Source organism: Harpia harpyja, chromosome 5, assembly GCF_026419915.1.
Source record: "Harpia harpyja isolate bHarHar1 chromosome 5, bHarHar1 primary haplotype, whole genome shotgun sequence".
Taxonomy (NCBI): Eukaryota; Metazoa; Chordata; class Aves; order Accipitriformes; family Accipitridae; genus Harpia; species Harpia harpyja.
In genome coordinates, this window is record NC_068944.1 from 77,867,712 (window position 1) to 77,885,636 (window position 17,925).

Below are 17,925 nucleotides of genomic sequence, written 5' to 3' on the forward strand. Positions count from 1 at the left end.
GCTCATTAGTCACAGCAGCCTTATTCTTACTAATTGATTTTACTACAATTCCCTACAATGTATGGCCAAGATCCAGCATGTCTCTGCCTGGCTTTAAAATCATTATATTGGCACAGCTTTGGAAGACACTTCAGCCCTCTCTCAAGCCTATTGAGCACGTAAATGTTGGGTGATTCCGGGAACCAAGTTGTTGGAAGTTGGCCTTGGGGAATCAATCTGACAAGTTGTAGGCTCAAAGCACCCTGCTGAGCAGAGAGTTGTGACTTTCACACCTGGTAGCATGTCAGTCTGCTATAGATTGGAGCTGAAGATGGGTATAGAAAGCTTGGTAGCTCTCTCCACACTGGTTTCCACCTTTGTACTGGACTGGAACATGAGGGATACTGGTTACTGCAGGACCTGGGACAAACAGATCAGACCAGACCGCAAGTACAAAGGGTTTTCTTAACTCTGCTGCTCTTCCCAAATTCCCACCAGACCTCACTACAGCTATCCCCTCTGCCCCAGGCATGTGTTGTATGCTGTGCCTGAGAATTAGTGATGCTTTGTATATTCACCACGACAGAAATGTAGGGAACAAACAACAATGTAGGGAACAAGATGATTTATTTTTATAAGGAGTCTTGTTCCCTGTATGTAATGATTCACCTGCCTTTTTTTTTTTTTTTTTTCCCTTTAGAATCAGTGCAGGCACCTCTTATCTCTAGGTTATTATTTCAACTAACCTCTGTGTAGCACTTAACTCTTTCTGGGTGGGACCTTCATATTTATCACTTGCCTGCCCAGTGGCCAGCACATGGATACAGCAGTCCTATGGGGGAATCCTATGGGAGTTAATAACTACTAAGGTGCGTTCTCCCTTTCTGTTCATAACGTGCATAGAAAGGATTGATCATATATTTATAACTAGTGGGAATTTGTCTTCCTTCCTTATCAATTTTTTCTAGTTTCCTTTTTTCTTTTTGCTTTCAAGCCGGTATCTTTTCCCTTCCCATCAACCCTGACTGAGGCAGTAATCACTTGTTTTGAGATTATTTGCTCCATCCAGCTTTCCAAGGCATTGTTAACAATGCAATAATGTAAATCACTTGCTCAGCTTAGCTGTCACCTGCTTTAATTATCCCCTACGTTCCTTCAAGATTTAATCCAATGAACAAGAGATACTTTCCCATCTGAGTCACTTCTCATTGACCAGAAGGGAAGAACAAGGACAACGCATGTAAAACAGTAAATGACCTGACTGAAAGGAAGCAGCTTTGCCTCCAGGCCCTTTTCATCTCCCTCTAATACTGCAGTGTTTGGCATTGAAGCTGGAAATATCCACATGTCTTTAGCTGAGGACTGGTAGGAGTGTGTTCTCATGTTCAGTCTGCCCACACCAGTAGAAAACCTGAGTGTCTTGAAGATATCTCCACCACCAAGGTGATAGGCTCAGCCTATCTCCTACCAGCTGCAAGAAACATCCTGGGGTTGACCTCCAGATGCTTGAAGATTTCAGGAAGATGCTTTTGACCCAAAAGCTTCTGGCTCCCAGAGCATTTCTTCCTGGTAAAGGTGAGGGAAGCAGCCCTGTGGTGATGTTTCCCAGCCAGGTGAGCAGCTCAGCTTGTCTGATGGTCCTGGCAAATGGGCAAAGGAAGGTCCGTGGGAGACAAGATCGGTTCACGGGCACTTGTCACAAAGCACAAACACCCTCAGCCGCAGCAGCAGCAGAATTCACACAAATCACAAAACGGCTGAGCCTGGCACGACCTCTGGAGATTGTCTAGCCCAACCCCTTTGCTCAAAGTAGAGTCACTACAGCAGGTTTCCCAGGGCTGTGTCTAGTTGGGTTTGAATATCACTAAAGACGGAAACTCCATGATCTCTCTGGACAGACTTTCCCAGCGTTCAATCATACTTACAGTAAAGAAGGATTTTTCTCATGTTTAAATGGAATTTTCTGCGTTTCAGTTTGTGCCCATTGCCTCTTGTCCTGGCACCGAGCGCCATTGAAAAGAGCCTGGCTCCATCCTCTTTGCACCCTCCCTTCAGATCTTTACAGACTTTGATAAGATCCCCCCCAAGCCTTCTGTTTTCCAGACTGAAAAGTCCCAGATCTCTCAGCCTCTCCTCATAGGAGAGATACTCCAGCCCCTTCATCATCTTCGTGGCCCTTCGTTGGACTCTCTCCAGTATGTCCATGTATATCTCCTGTGCTAGGGAGCCCAGAACTGGACACAGGACTCCAGGTGTGGTCTCACAAGTGCTGAGTAGGGGGGAAGGATCATCTCCCTTGACCTGCTGGCAATGCTCTACCTAACGCAGCCCAGAAGGCTGGCGGCCACCTTTGCCTCCAAGGAAAATTGCTCATTCACGTGCAACTTGGTGTCCACCATGACCCTCGGTTCCTTCTCTGCAAAGCTGCTTTTGATAGCATATGTCCATACGTTCTGTATGGTTTGCTTAAATATTTTTTATGCTTTTAATATTTTGTACCTGCTATGAAAACTGGTTTGCTGCTGGATAACTGTAAAAGTGAGATTTGATAAATGATCATAAGAAATCATATACAAACATTATGATTGAAACAATAGACAAAAGTGTAGCCAGGGGATTAGCTAGTAGAGGTAATTACAAAAGTGTAGTCAAGTGATTAACTAGTAATTACTCATAAATTTTGCAGTTCTTTGCTCTTATGACTAGATGTTCCTGTATGCTAGATGGGAACAATGTTAAAACTGACGACATGTGATTGAAACTGCGTTAAGCTTCAAGATCAAAGAACAAGGACAAGAACAAAGACTTCAAGGACAGCCAACAATCTCAAATGGGTCGGTGGTTGTAAAAGCAGCCCTTCAACTCAAATGAATTCTTCATTGCGCATGATCGGATGTAGGCAGTACTATGATAATCAGTTATAATAATTTTTATGTATATGTATACTAATCTGATTAATATGTAATTAGTTACCCTATATAACCTGTTTGTGCTGAAGCTGTGGTATGCACGCTAGGTGGAATTATCTCCCGTGCATCCAGCGCTTCAATAAAGAATGCCTGCTTTCTAAAACTCCAAAATGAGTCTTAGAGAGTTTCTTCAATCAGCTTTTCGGTATCACTTTCTATCCTAATCAGCTCACAGTCTGTCCTGGTGCCAGGGGTTATTCCTCCCCATATGCAAGACTTTGTGTTTCCATTTGCTGAATTTCCCGGGGTTCCCACTGTTCATTTTTCCAACCTGTTCAAGTCCCTCTGAATGGCAGCACATCCATCTGGTGCATCAACCACTCCTCCTAGTTTTGTATCATCTGCAAACTTGCTGAAAGTGAGCTCTGTCATATCATCAAGGTCATTCTTGAAGATGATGAACAGTATTGGCCCCAGCACTGAATCCTGTGGTACCCTACTAGTGACTTGCCTCCAACTGGACTTTGTGTCACTGATCACAAGCCTCTGGGCCCCGTTGGTCCACAAGTTTTCAGTCCACCTCACTGCCCACTTATCTAACCCATACTTTGTCAGCTCATCTAGGAAGATGTTGTGGGAGACAGTGTTGAAAGTCTTAATAGGGTAGAGATAAACAGCATCCACTTCTCTCACATCATCCACCAAGCCAGTCACTTCAGCGTTGAAGGCTATCAGGCTGATGAGGCATAATTTCCCCTTTGTGAATCCATCCTGACTCCAGGGTTATGATGCTGCTTTTTATCTTTTTCCCCACTCTCAGGATCTTGAACTCCACCACCTCATGGTCACCGCAGCCAAGGCTGCCCCCAACTTTCACATCCCCAACAAGTTCTTCCTTGTCTGCAAGTATGAGGTCCATAAGAGTACCTCTCTATGTTGGTTCCTCGGTCACCTGGGTCGGGAAGTTGTGACCAGTGCAGTCCAGAAACCTTCTGGATTGCTACTGCCCTGCTGTGTCGCTCCTCCGGCAGATATTGGGGTGGTGAAAGCCCTCCAAGAGGCCAGGACTTGTGAATGTGAGGCTTGTTCCAGTTGTCTGAAGAAGGCCTCGTGTACTTCTTCCTGCTCAGGTGGTCTGTATCAGACACCCACTACAACATCACCTATGCTGATCTGCCTGCTCATCCTGACCCATAAGCTCTCAGCTGACTCATCACCCATCTCTAGGCAGAGCTCTACGTGCTTCAGCTGCTCTTCACGTACAAAGCAACTCCCTTTCCTCACCTTCCTGGCCTGCCTTTCCTAAACAGTCTGTATCCAGCCATGGCAGCACTCAATTATGTGAGCTAGCCCACCATGTCTCTGGGATCCCAAGCTTTCATGTGGTTTGGCCAGGGACTCGACCACAGGCAATATGAGGAATTATGAGAAAGCTGGGTTTGTTCAGTCTGGAAAACACACTGAGAAGAGAGGGCTCAGGGGGTCTAACACCATCTGACATAAAAAAGGGTCAAAAAGAAGGCTGAGCTGGACTCTCCTTGAGGATGCCCATTGACCAAAAGTTGCAGGAAGGGGAATTCTGGTCAGATATAACAAAAAATATTTCTCCATGTGAGTGTTCAAAAACTGGAACGGGAGACCAGAAAGGCTGTGGTGTCTCCATGCTTGGGATATAGTGAAGAGAAGCTAATGCACTTCTTCCTCATCTCCAGGCTCCAGATGAACTTCCTTCTGCATCATGTCCCTCAGTAGAAGGGGCTTGTAGTCCTGATATGTCAACACCCATCCCGGGACATACTACTGAGACTGTGAGGGCAGATCTGGGGCCGGCCACTGCCACCTTCCGACAACAGAAGAAAATGCAAACAGCTGGTCCCAGCCCATTTGCCAAGGAAGGAAAGGAGGAATTTTTAGGATTATTCTGGTAGTTTTTAATTTTCACTGTTTCCAAAGTTCGGGTTTCATAATCACTTGGTTCCATCCAGCTTTAGGATGAGATATCTCCATGTGAAAATTAAAAAAGGGAGAAAAATTCTGTCTAAGTTGCCTTGAACAAATCATGAGATGAATTCCAACTTGAGTAGCTACACCTTGCACTTACAAAGAACCTGAGCACTGCAAAGCTGTCACATACAAGGTGCCACCGTCCCATATCTATTCAGTGCTCGTATTTGCTTTTTGTCATCTTTCCTCTAATAGTTTGGACCGTGATACTAAATGGCTGCTGTTCCTGGAACCAGCAGGTTTAAGGGGTCTGAGCTGAGGAAGGGGTCCTGGTGCAAAACTCAGATTCTCGTGCGACAATGGGCGACTGCATCCCCGCAATTTTAGCAATGAGAAGGCAGAATCGGAGCCAGGAGCACCTGGCACTCCGGGACAACAACGTGACATTGCTCTCGTTGATGCGGGCATGACAAGAATCTGTGTGAAATAAAATACACCCAGTCGTTTGTGTTAATTGGCATGGAGAAGGAGAGCAAGGCACGCTACTCACACCTCTTCCCCCATGGGTTTGATGCTGGATGTGTTACATTTTAGTCGTGCTAGCTTAACTCCTTCTACACAGAGGACAAGAGTTATTAACTTAATGGCAGCTTGCACGGCCAAGCTTCCCTGTGTCACAAGAAGGGCCAGATCGCCAAACCCAAGGAGACCAAGGTACATTGTGCATCGTTTTAAATCTCCTTTCTTTGGGAGATGATAAGCAAGAAGATTGGAACATGTTTCCACAGCCATGCAAAGTATCTCCCATCTTTCCAGCCTCCTCCCATCTCAGCTGCTGCTCAGGTCAGCATTGCAGACTGGAGATGCCATCTTCCCCCTTGCTCCCCATGGCCTCTCATGTAGACTCAACACCCACGAACTGGGGAGGAAAGGAACCAGTAGGAAAGTGGAGAGGGTTAGCACTGGCAGGAAGATGGAGCTCTTGATTCAGTCATTTTTTTTCTTCCTGCAGCACCATTCAAATTTTCACTTGCAAACTATCTGCCTACACACTTTTCTTGACTCCTCCACGTCAAAACTAGCAAATGAATCCATTTGCTGGAGACTCCCCTCCAGCCCCAGAACTATTTCTTCCTCCAAAACCTGTGTTTGCCGTGGCTAGAGTGGAGGCCTGTCCAGAGGGACAGTAAAGGGCAGGCATGGGGAGGCAGGAATTCTCCCAGTTCAGACCCATTTGCTAGCACGTGGTGACTCATACCCTGAGATGATCAGCACAGCCTTGGAATGCCAGTGAGAAACATCTACAGAGCCAATTGAAACAGAAACACTGGCAACAGACTGTGTTGTTTAGTTTCCAGAAATACTTTCAGGTATTTGGTATTACGACATCTCTTAGCAAGGCTCACCTGGAAATACGGACCTTGATGAAGGAAGCAGTTCTACTAGCTCTGTGTCAAAACATTAATGGTGTCCCCTTTTAGATTTGGAGCAATGGCACCATTTCCCTGAATTTTCTGAACACCTGAAATGTGGGAAAGCCCATCCTGGGCCTGTCTAAAGACGGACAGGTCCCCATGGAGCAGCAGGAGCGGGGGACATGGGCAGCAATGTGAGAAGAAAGGACGGGAACACCAGGCAGGAGTGAGGTGCAGCCTCTTGGGGGCAGGTTTCTTCTGTGACCACCTGCTGTGCAATGCCCTCCAGTCCCCAAAATACTCCCTGTCACCACTAGTGCCCTCCCATCCCCAAAAACACTTATAAGTGATGCTGAAAAATAGGGATTGCAAGGAGGGAGAGCAGTGAAGGCCCTTTCCCAGGAAGGAGATAGTCCAGACTGGGGTTATCCAGAGAAAAGGAAAGATTTTTTATGTCTTTGTTTCAAACAGCCTGTGGCTGTTCCTAAGAAAATCCTGAGACCCCATCACTGTTATTTTGCATTTGTCTTACATTCCCCAGGGAACATAATCTTCTCCCACAGGATCCAACTGGGCTCCCCAAAATAATAAAGCTTTAAACAAAAATCAGAATGACACATCTTTGCAAAGCGGCGTGAACGCTCCCCAGTTCTGGAGAGCGAGAGGGAGTCTCCAGAGCAACCGGCCCCGTGTCTGTGTGTCCGTGTGTGCATCTGTCCGCAGGCAGGAGCAGGGCCAGAAGCAGCCCCTGTGGAACTGGAGCCCCAGGGAGCTCGGGAAGAGGAGCAGCTGCCCACAGACACCCACACAGGGGCCATTATGTGCCCAAAATAGCCGCCCTTTCCAACAAGAAAGAACGCAGGCTCAAAGGACAAATCCCATCTCCATTCCCAGTAGGGTCACGGGCAAGTCAATGATATTTATGAGCATGACTATTGAAGGCCAACACAATCCCTGTTCTTTATCCATCACCAGGAAGAGATTCCAATCGCCTTGAGATGGCATGTATGGATTTATCCCTCCCTATAGTCTATAGGCTCAGCCTCATGTCCGTCCTCCTTTTGACCAGCCTGCAACCCCCAGCCCTGGGCTTTGAATCCAACCCAAGCACTTTCTTTTCACATAAAGCAAGACATAATATCCATAATATCTGCAGAACCATCCAAAAATTTTGCTCCAAGTGTACCTTTTTTATTAATTCCATACATTTTTATTAGAGTATAAGAAACAATAGGTAACGTACACTACACTTATACTTATGTTAATATATTTAAAGGAATCAATGTTTCTTTATTCTGCTTATTCTGTTACAATAAAGGTAATACACAATTACAAATCTCACATATATGTATTAGTAAAATCAACATTTCAGTGTAACTACCTCAGTGAAATGACATCATCCAACAAAGCTGAAATAAAACGTGTCAATATTTTTTCTGCAACACTTTATTGGCCTTATTGTATTTTCATGAAGTGTTTCAGTTTTGATGAAATGGTAGGGTTTGGGCTGGGAAAAGTGTTCCCTTGGAAAACATTGGACCTGGGAAGCCTGTTAAGGCTTTCATTTCTCAATTTACGCTGTCAGAGCAAAGCTGGACAAATTAAACCGTTCAATCGGTCTCCGATGTTTCTGATTCTATGCTTTGCATCCAATTATCCGGTTAAAGGTAGCTCGCCCTTGCCTCCCTACACCGATTTCACATGTTAAAGGTTCTTCCTTGACTTGTGAGATCTGGGCTTCAAAGCATCTCTACCAAGTCTGGCAAAAGCCAGTAGATGGCAGGACCGACCCAGGGCTTCGCTTCCCTGGGCACCATGGACACTCCCAAAATGCAAAATTGTGTGTGTGTATCCCGATTCCAGTTTGATAGCCTGAGACAGCAGCTTTCCAGGGGCGAAATAACTCCTCCAGGATCAAGGAAGGATTCAGAGCCATCTTCATCCCAAACCGCTGAGACCCACAGCACTTCACCGCTGAGGATGACAGCGAAAGCACAGCCCAGCTTCAGGGTGCAAAAGCATTGGGATCATAGGAGCAAGAGGCTTGTGATAGGGTCCTAAACCTCCAAGCATCCAGATGTGCACCACATCTGCCTTTCCCAGAGACAGGAGAGCATGGATGCCTATACCTCATTCCAGCATGGAGGCACAGCCACCGGGACCAGAGCTACCAGGCTTCCCACATGGGTGGTGGGACCACAGCTTCCTTCACGGCAAATAGGGTCCCTGAGAGGCAAGACATTTCAAATAAGCCCTAACTTGAGTAAATTACCAGCAAGCAAGGACATTCTTTCAATGACGATGTGGGTCCTTGGAGTAATGATTAAGTAACTGGCCTTATTTATTCTGGCTGTTTGTGCAAGGAAGTCACATCAGGTTTGTGTTTTCCAAAAGAAGAAATTTTGCCCTTTTGCAAAAAAAAAAAAAATCTCAAAAACAGTTGGAAGAACTTTGTTCATTTTTAAGTCCTCCTTTTCAGCAAACAACAAACCAAGTGAACCTGGGTGGAAAGGGCTGGTGCCGCAGGAAGCTTTGAGCACGTACGTACAGACAATACACAAAAATGAGAGCCCTTGCGACACTGGCATAGTGGTAGACAGCAGCAGCTGCCGTTGAAATACAGCCATTTCCAGGACGGAAGCACAGAAACCATTTTCTCATTAGCACGCTCCAAAAAGGGCAGGTATTTGACTTAAGCTTTTCTTATTTTCCAGTGAAAACTGTTCCGGGATATTTTATGCGGAGCAAAGCTGCCTCCCCTCGTAACCTCTCGCCTTGTCAGAAAAAGTGAAGATCTGAGTTTTCTGCTGAGATTTCGATCTCTAATTCCACAGTCCAAGTAAACACATTCAAAGCACTTAAAGGCTGTCCCACCATGGCCCTCAAGTTCCAAAGTAGGCATGTGGTTTAACAAGCCACTAGTTTTAATGCTCTGTAAATGCTGGGTTCTTGCTATTTATTTTCTTCTTATTATTAATGTTTTTAATTACTACAGCTGCACATCTTCAGGCCTTTCACTCCTGGGCTTTATGACAGCTGAGGTTCACATGATTTCTGGTGCTGGGGATTTGGGGGCAAAAAAAAAATAATCTATAGTAGGACCAGAAATTGTGAGAGTTGGCAGAACTGATCATATGATGCTTGGGATTAAACTGTTGAATAACATCTCTTGCATTTGACAAGCCGTCATACCCTCCCTCTCTCTCAAATATACATATATCTATCAAAGAGATCTTTGCCACGTGTTCAAAAGGAAAAACTGCAAATATCTCTTCTTCCATATACTAAGTGTACAGGAATATAGCACATAAGGAGGACAGAAAGACAAAAAGAGAGTGAAGCGAAAAAAAAAAAATCTCCATATGCAATCTATTCATTATCTATAGGCTCAAGAACACGTGTGAAGTGACCTTCAGATCTGTCCCCTGGCAATACCGTTAATATAACTTGCTATTTGTATAGGGTAAGTAGCCTGCCGAATGCTCTTCCTGCCAGCCCTCGTTCCCTTGCATAACCGAGTCCTTGGCACGAGCAAACTCTGAAACGCCGCGGTAGGAAGGAGATGGCCATTGCAGGAGGCAACCAGGTCTCATAACCCTGCTCGTAGCTTCAGCCCATGGGGTTGTCCAGTGTGGCATCCTCAAGAGCCTCGGAAAGGCATGAACAGGTATTAGGACACAGCTGTGCTGATGGCTTTTCAGTTTAGCTCTTTGCTCACAGCAGAGGTGGTGTGAGGGTAATTTGAGTCCAAAACCAAGATACCTTTTACCAGGTGGCTAGAAAAGAGTTACAGCCCCATTACTTGCAAGGTAGAGTACTCTGGGTGCTGCCTTGGTCTCACTACAGCATCTACTCACAGCAAGCGGCGAGGAACAAATTAACCCTGCAAACGAGGTTTCTAAACCTCTTGGGAGGAAGGCTCAGGCACAGGGAAGCTTGGGAATATTTACCCCATTTCTAGCAATTTTTTCCCCAGTTTTCCCTGTGCTATCTGTGCATAGCAGAGGCGTGGCGCACCTCGAGCCCTGTGGTCCCAGCAGGTCCCAGCAGGTGAGGGAGGATGCATTAACCAGAGGAAGGCACATCTGAGGACCAAGGAGACAAGCAATGCGTTCTTACCAAACTCATCACCTAATTGCAGGTCACGTCACGATGACCAGTCCCTCCTGTTGTAAAGGTTGTCATTAGCATGTGTCATTTTAATTAAAAGACAGGGAGAAGGCGGAGGAAAAAACATGTAACCACTTTTGTTGCAAATATTTCTATACATCTGCACACCATCTTTCAAAAGAAGCTGTTTAACGCTTAAAGTGGGACAGAGGTATAATTGAACAGTGTGTGCAGCTCGAGAGGCTTTTGGTTGGTTTTTTGACACAAAACAGGAGAACCACATACAAGGAGGGCATGGTTAAAGAGTGCCAATACTACACCTGATTTTTGCTGCTAGAAGAGAAAAAAGCCCACTGCACCTCTGATCAATCAGTGGAAGCGACAGCAAGATTTCACCTGACAGTTTAAGGCTCAATTTTAGCTTGTTTTGTCTAGCAGGTCCACAGGCAGGCAAAACAGGTAGGAAACCAGCACAACGCAGAGATGGCAGGACACAACTCCCATGGGATGGCTGAGAACTTCCAGAAGCAACACTGCCGAAAGACCTGGGAAGATCCTGGGATCTGTGGGACAGCAGGAGTGGCAGGTTTGGTGGTGAAGTCACCTTCTGCAGTCCACGTCCACCATCAGCCAGGGATTGCAGGTTGAACCTACAGATCTGAGTATTGATATCTTTGCCTCTGACTTCACTAAATTTTGCAAACAGACCTGTTGCCCTGGATTATTTAGGTATCGATGTTATTGTGTATCACCATCACAAGTCCAAAGTAGGGAAATCGAGGCACCAAGTCTTTGTAACATGCAGACTAATTTTTAGAGGTCCTGTTCCCAGCGCGCTTGCTCCATTAGGAGTAATGGGGTTGACTCAAGACCCCAATAACTGGCATTTTTCACTAAAATGCACCTGGAAAAGGCGATTTCCACGAGAGGTGAAACAAGGTGGCCCAGGGGTGTTTATTAGAAAGGACAGCAACAGGGAGGAGATGGACTTGCCGCTCAGAGGTGAGCTGGAAGGAATGCTGAGATGAAGGACTCAAAAGCCGCTTGAGAGGGTAAGAGGCCCTCGTGCCAGGCATAGTATTTGGGTTTTCCATAACAGCCGTTTCTAATCTCTCTGTCTGGAGCAAGGAAACACACACAGCACACGTCCCATCTCAGGTAACAACAGGAGCATGTTTATTCAGGTCTGGCACTTACAGAGCTCGGAAGGACAAGGTACATGTCATTTGTTTTCCAGAAAAGTCAGCCCAGGATCAGAAGAAACGAAAACGGGTTTATAAAAAGAGACTGCAGCTGCAAGGGGCTGGGAATGTGTCTCCCTTCGGGTCATGCATTCCCGATGCCCGGGCCACCCATGTGCTGGAGCACGCCGGTGCCAGGCACCTCCACGGAGGTGAGAGGCAGGAACGTCTGAACGCTTGACCGGGTGGTGTCTGGGATTAATCGGTTCTCGGCGAGTCCCAGCCTTGTTTTAATCAACCTTAGAAACGAGGGGGGGGGGGGTATTAGGTATAAAAGCGGAAACCCTTCCAAAACGATCCACCTTTGCCAAGGAGGTGTGAGAGTGCAATGGGGTATGTCCACAGAAGGAGGAGAACAGCTTGGCCAAACTGCCCAGGTCTCCGATGCTGGAAGAGCGTAAAGTCTGGGAAATAACCATCTTGGAAGCCTGCTGAGAAGTAGAGGATCTCCTTGCAGACAGCGACAGAGAAGATATTGGCTAATGAGACCCGCGACGGCCCGTGGAAGACGGCTCTTCCTCGGCCAGCCCCATCACTCGCGAGCCCTGAGGACATAGATGAAGCTAACAAGGACCCCCAAGGCCAGGACCGCGTAGCTGGCTTTCACGCTGCTGGAACCACTGATGTTGCAGAGGAAGGAGTCGCAGCAGTAAACGGAGGCAGCCGCTATGCCGAGGTTAATCCCAGCGCTGGGGCAAATGGGAGAGCATCCTTTGGAGATGGACTGGCCAGACTTGCTGCCTGAATTTAGGTTGGGGCAGGGGGGGGGAAGGAAGAAAAGCAAAAAGAGACAGGTTTAGAATGTTTCTCAGCTTTCTGATCACCTGTTCTGCAAAGGAAATAACAGTACTGAAATAGCCGAAGAGTCACAGGTGGCACGGAGAGGATGAAGTGCTTCTCGGCATCAGGCTGCGGCAGCAATCTCAGCCAGCCCACACGTTTCAAGGAACACCCGTGATAACCTCCCACACAGACCCTAGAGACCAAGCAACAACCCAGGGACACCCCTTCCACGCTGTCGGCCAAAGTTTGGCCACAACGGCTCCCGTGAAGAATCTTAAAAATCCCACTCGAGCTTGACCCTGGGACTCCTCAAGCGAGACAGAGAGCATGGGGCATAGGGAGCACCAGGGAAGCGCTTGTGAGCAAAGTCTGCGTTTCAAGCATCGGCTGCGGGAGAGGCACAGCGCACATTTAGCAGCAGGAAATAGGAAACCATTAGCACCGTGCTAAGACGACAGGTTTATAAAAGCTCCCAGCCTCTATTTGTGCACGCACGACCCACCCACATTGTGGACCCTGCAACTCGGGCGTGCAACACCCCTCCCTCCTGTAAGGGAGAGCAAGGCAAGCCAGGCTGGGCTCTGCAATGATGCCAGGAGACCCACCAGAGCAGCCTGCTTCCCTAAAAACAGCAGCTGGGAAGCACAGAACCCCCCCCATCCCCGATCTTTCCTGGCGCTTAGGGAGGAAACCTGCAAATCTTCCTTCCTGGCAACCCCACCTTGTCCACGGAGAGCGAAGAAGCAAAGGTGGGACTCGGGGATGAACAGCCTGAACACCGGGCAAAAGCAGGAAAGGCAACCCCGGGGCTTCCTACAGAGGAAGCCTGCAGCATCCTCCACACTTTCACTTATTCATCAGCAACCTCCCCGCCCCCACCCCAAAATTCCCCTCGGACTCCCGGCATCGGTGCAGGCACGTGGGCTTTAACGTGACTCTGTCTGGCAGCACGTCCCTCGTAAAAATTCCCTCGCGACGGTCCGACGCTCAGCTGCGAAGCAGAACTTTCCCCTTTTTCCAGCCGAAGGAAGGAAAACCTTCCTGCCGCTCAGCAGGTGACCCAGGAGAGCAGCCAAGAAGGGCAGAAGAAGGTCCTGTCACCACTCACCGAGTCCCACTCCGACATATGTCGTCACGCAGTGGTTTTCATTCTCCCCGCACTTGACAGGCGTCAGGCAGGCCCAGTTGGAGGATGCATCCGAGCACGAAAAGCAGATGAGCGTGTGGGCTGCAAGGGAAAGGCACACCTCGGTTAGGAGCTGGTGGGAAGACCTCTTCGCTTGGCCGTCCCCACCTCTGACACATGGCACGCACCGCTCCTGGCCACAGCCACGCTTGCTATTTCGGCTGTATTGATCTGCGATAGATTTTTTTCCCCCCAAAATTGACCAAGTGATGGGTTCAAGCATAAGGAATACATTTCAAGCTCTTGGAGGGATCAGCTGTCAATTAAAGCCTCAATACAACCACAGGTCAACCTGGTACTTTATGGCATCCTCCTGTTTGCCCCAAAAGCGGGTTCGAGCTACAGCTGCCAACTTGAAACTAAGCAATGGAGGCAAGTTCAGGCCTGCAACCTGGAGCCTGAGATTTGGGCTTATTCAGCTCAGCTACCGTGGACACTGATGGGAAATGGTCCAGGCGTGACCATGGGTTCGAGCTTTCTGTGACCTGCCTTTGGCAGCAGGGCACAAAGCTCAGGCTACGCTTGAGCTAGCGCATGTGGTGGAAACGATTTCTCAGCTAGAGCAAGACCAGCGTTGCAGCAAGACCTGCAAGGACTTGCACTGTCCCACTACCCAAGGAGTCATAGCACTATGGGGGCAGCATATGCAACCAACGTTTTTAATCTGGAGCAGGGAGATAGCAAAAAAAGCATGCCTTCCTCCACAGCAGGTCCCCTAAAATGGTTTATCCTACCCCAGCAGGATGGACTGCACCAGCTGGCTCCCCTCCCTCATCCTTCAGATCTGCCCAAGAAAGAGGAAAGATTGGAAAATAGCATTCAGTGGTGGGAAATGGTTGCAGAAACAGCCTGGACCAGTGACTCAGCAGGGACATATGCACTTTGCAGTGGACGGATGATCTTCTCTGTATTTTACATACGAGAACATCACATCCACACTGCAATTGTTGACCTACATATGCAGACAGATGAGGTCTGTTCCTGATGTTTCACGGCCTCTGACTTTTGAGCACTCAAGACAGCAAGCCTTTCCATGAGGTACTGCCTGTCTCTGCTGCGTTTACAGGATGCAAACCACAGCGAGGGCTGATGCAGGATGGGAAGTGCAAGGCAGCATCATTCCTGCTCCTACGTCTTTCAGCCCCACCACAAACAGATTATCCTAAGGAGGTGAAGTCGGTGAAGCCCTGGGAGAGCTTGCTGAGGCTCAGCAGTCCCTGTTATGGAGTATTTTGAAGAATAAATTGGACAAATATTGGTCAGCAGCTGTCCCACTCTGCCATGGGACTGCATGACCTCTTGAGGTTCTTCTCAATCCTGTTTCTCTCAGGAAAAAAAAAGCTTTTTACAAGAAAATTGGGGAAAAAATAACAATTGTTTCCAGAGGAATGACTTTTGAGCAGCCACGGCCAAAGCAGGGAAAGAAAACAAAAACCTAATCTCAGGGAAACAGACTAAAGGAGGTTAGTGGGGGATCCTGAATGTCACATCGGGGCAGCCAAACGACTCTGCTTTGGAGATGAAGCCAACCCCACAACCCTCTAAGCAAGAATTTCCTGGACTGCCTCATACATCCTCCAACAATCATCAGTCTCCCCATGATCCTTGCAACAAAACCGAGTTACCCGAGCGTGCCAACCCAGCAGCCACAACCTACATGCAGCACCCAGGATTACAGGGCCACCAGTTGAGTCTACAGCCCCAGGAGAGATTCATCAGTGGACCGTGCCTTGGGATCTAGGAGAAGGGGAGGAGGACAGAGCCAGCCATTGAGTCTACAGCCTGCTATTGTCCCTTGCTGAGCCCTCAGAGCATTTCCATGGCTTGGCCAAAACTCAGTCTGGAACCTCTGAGTGAAGCCCAGCTCTCTCCTGCTCCCTTTTTCCCAGCACGTTCCTGCTCTCAAGTCTCAGGTGACCTGGCACAAACCCTTCTCCTTGCAACCACCCTGAGGGCAAAGTGAGGAGGCAAACTGACTCATCCCATTTCACAGGAACCTTCTGCAACCAGGAATGAAGTGGATTACAGGTTTCTTGTGTGCATTATGGCAGGACATATGTCCCCATATTTGCTCACTATGCTGAACGCAGGAGTCGAGTGGTGCAGTCCTATTCATTCAGGCTTAGAGGTTCCAGATACAAACACATGAGAAATATTTGTACATGCACATAAAAGTGCCTTTAGGTATGAAATTCTCTGCCACGTGACTAAATCTGTGCTCCTACCACAGCATCTCCTACCCATCCCCATGTTTTTCTGTGTCACACCTACCTATTACCCCACGTCTTAATATAGACAAAATCTTTCCAGGAGAGGCAAATCTTTCAACGTAGTTTAAGAGAGGAAATGCACAGTAATAGCTAGTGCCACTTTCTGCCCCAGCAAAACAGGAAACTAAATAACCCACTGCAGAGTTAAGAGAGCAAGCAGGCTGAGTGTTTTAGACAAAAGGCACAAGAGGGGTGGCAGAATTATTTGATGCAGCTGGAGACAGAGCAAAGAGTTGGAGCTCAAGGCTACAAAAAAAGAAGAAAGAAAAAAAAAAAAAGCCCAAGACTGAACAATGCAAAAGGGAAGCCTCGTTTTCACCAGAAAATGCAGTGTTCTTCCACAGGAAGAATTTATGTGTTTATTTGTTTGCTGCTCAGCTCCTCGGAGGAACAAAGAGCTCCCAAAACAGAGCCGATCATTTGGGGGAATTCCTCAGATAAGAGGTTGAAGCCATTCTTGTAAAGAGCAATGCAGGGAAAAAAAAAAAAAAAAGCCTTTGAAAACCCGCTCTGAAGCTCAGCAGCACCGTTGAAAAATGCTGTTGCTTCGGCAGCTCTTCCATTTGGTCCCTGTGCCGAACGCTCTTTCCTTTTCCATTGCTCTTAGACAAGAACCTTACACACCATATGCAAGATCTTCAGGGCACTTTGAGCAGGGGGGTAAAGCTTTTCTGCAAAAGACTCCCTGGTTTTGCTGGAAGCCTTTGGGGATAAAGCTGCCCTTTGGCCTGGCTAAGAACTTACTTTAAAGCTGAAAGGGGGTTTTTTTTGGGGGGGGGGAAGTGAAACCCCTTACTGCCTTGGCCTGGACAGCCCATCCTCCCAACTGGAACCGAGCACATGACAGTTGGGTTCTGATGGAGACCCAACGCTTGAATTTCCAGTTGCTTCCCGGACTCCATGAGGAGGGGGGCACGGGAAGGGCAGCAAACAACTAGTTTCTTCTCACCGGTCTCCTCAGGAAACAAGAAGGGCCCATGTTTCCTGAGCAGGGGCTCAGAGGGCCCAGAACTCTCCTGTTTGCTCTTTGTTTGGCTTCTCCAAGCATCGACATATGGAAACAATATGGGGTTTTGCACGGCCCCATGGAGTCTGGATAGCCAGGAATGGAGTCATTGGGAAGGCGGGGATTGCAGCCTCTGCGACTTGGACAACTTGCAGTTTAATGCCCAGCAACAGGAAACACGTTCTCCCCAGCTTCGGTGCCAGCCCCAAGATGCGCTCTACAGGGCATGGTCCCTTGGGGGTCACCTCCCCACACGTTGGCCACCGCAGCCTGCCCCGAAGGATGCTGGGGGGGTGGGGGGGGCAGGAGCCAGGATCACGAGTGGCTGTGCCCAGACTTTGCTCCATCAGCCATTGCCGGGGCTGGGCTCCATCTCCCCTCCACCCTCCTTCCCCTCGGCTGCATCTCAGCCCATTTCGGCGCCGTTATCCCGGCTCGCTGCACCGAAAAGGGGGAGCGGAGCCGGCCCTGGTCTTTGTTCGAGCTGCAGCTGGGAAAAGCTCCAAAATATCTACATGCACAGCTGGAGATGCATACCTATACATACAGGCACGGAAGCCCTGAAGTTCCTGCTTCAAGAGGGACACTGCTGCGAGGCAGGTCTTGGAAAGACACCCCCCCACACACACCCCGCGCAAAACCCCGGCACGGCTCAGCTCTCTCCCCCCCCCCAGCCCCTTTGCAACCTTCACCCCCCCCCCCGCAAACCTCCAACTTCCAGAGCCCACCCTGCAAGACGCAGCACACCCCTCCCCCCCAATTCGCTCCCAAACCCAGGGCTGGGGAAGGACTGGAGGACCTCGGGGAGAGATGGTGGTGGCGGGGGCATCCCCCCCCCCAACCACCCACCCCTTACCTCTCTCCACGCACAGCACCGCAGCCAGCACAGCGAACAGGAGCGCCTTCATGGTGCGGCGGTGGGGCCAGCGGAGATGCGCAGGGCGGCCGGCTGCGCACAAGGTTGGCGGCAGGGCCGAGCGCCGGGGGTGGGGAAAGGCCAGCGGCCCCGCCCCGCGGGCCGGCCCCTGCCCCGCACCGCCTTCCCCACCGCCTACCCCGGCCCCGCCTGGTTTCGTTTCCCC

General features: G+C 48.7%; 1 protein-coding gene across 1 annotated transcript; it reads right to left on the reverse strand.

The window, feature by feature from the left end:
• Window positions 1–11,511: 11,511 nt before the first annotated feature.
• Window positions 11,512–17,857, reverse strand: LOC128142102 (lymphocyte antigen 6E). Its single transcript, XM_052787789.1, has 3 exons — window positions 17,700–17,857; window positions 13,490–13,609; window positions 11,512–12,339 (listed from the first exon to the last, which is right to left on the reverse strand). The coding sequence occupies exons 1-3, from the start codon at window positions 17,749–17,751 to the stop codon at window positions 12,131–12,133; spliced, it is 381 nt and encodes a 126-aa protein (XP_052643749.1). The 5' UTR covers window positions 17,752–17,857; the 3' UTR covers window positions 11,512–12,130.
• Between the last annotated feature and the right edge of the window lie 68 nt (window positions 17,858–17,925).

Excerpts from the sequence above, each read along its gene's own strand:
- LOC128142102 (XM_052787789.1), bottom strand. The coding sequence starts at position 17,751 with ATGAAGGCGCTCCTGTTCGCTGTGCTGGCTGCGGTGCTGTGCGTGGAG. Across the intron at positions 13,610-17,699 it reads GGTGCTGTGCGTGGAGAGAG|CCCACACGCTCATCTGCTTT; the intron begins GTAAGGGGTGGG and ends TTTCCCTTGCAG. Across the intron at positions 12,340-13,489 it reads ATATGTCGGAGTGGGACTCG|GCAGCAAGTCTGGCCAGTCC; the intron begins GTGAGTGGTGAC and ends ACCTAAATTCAG.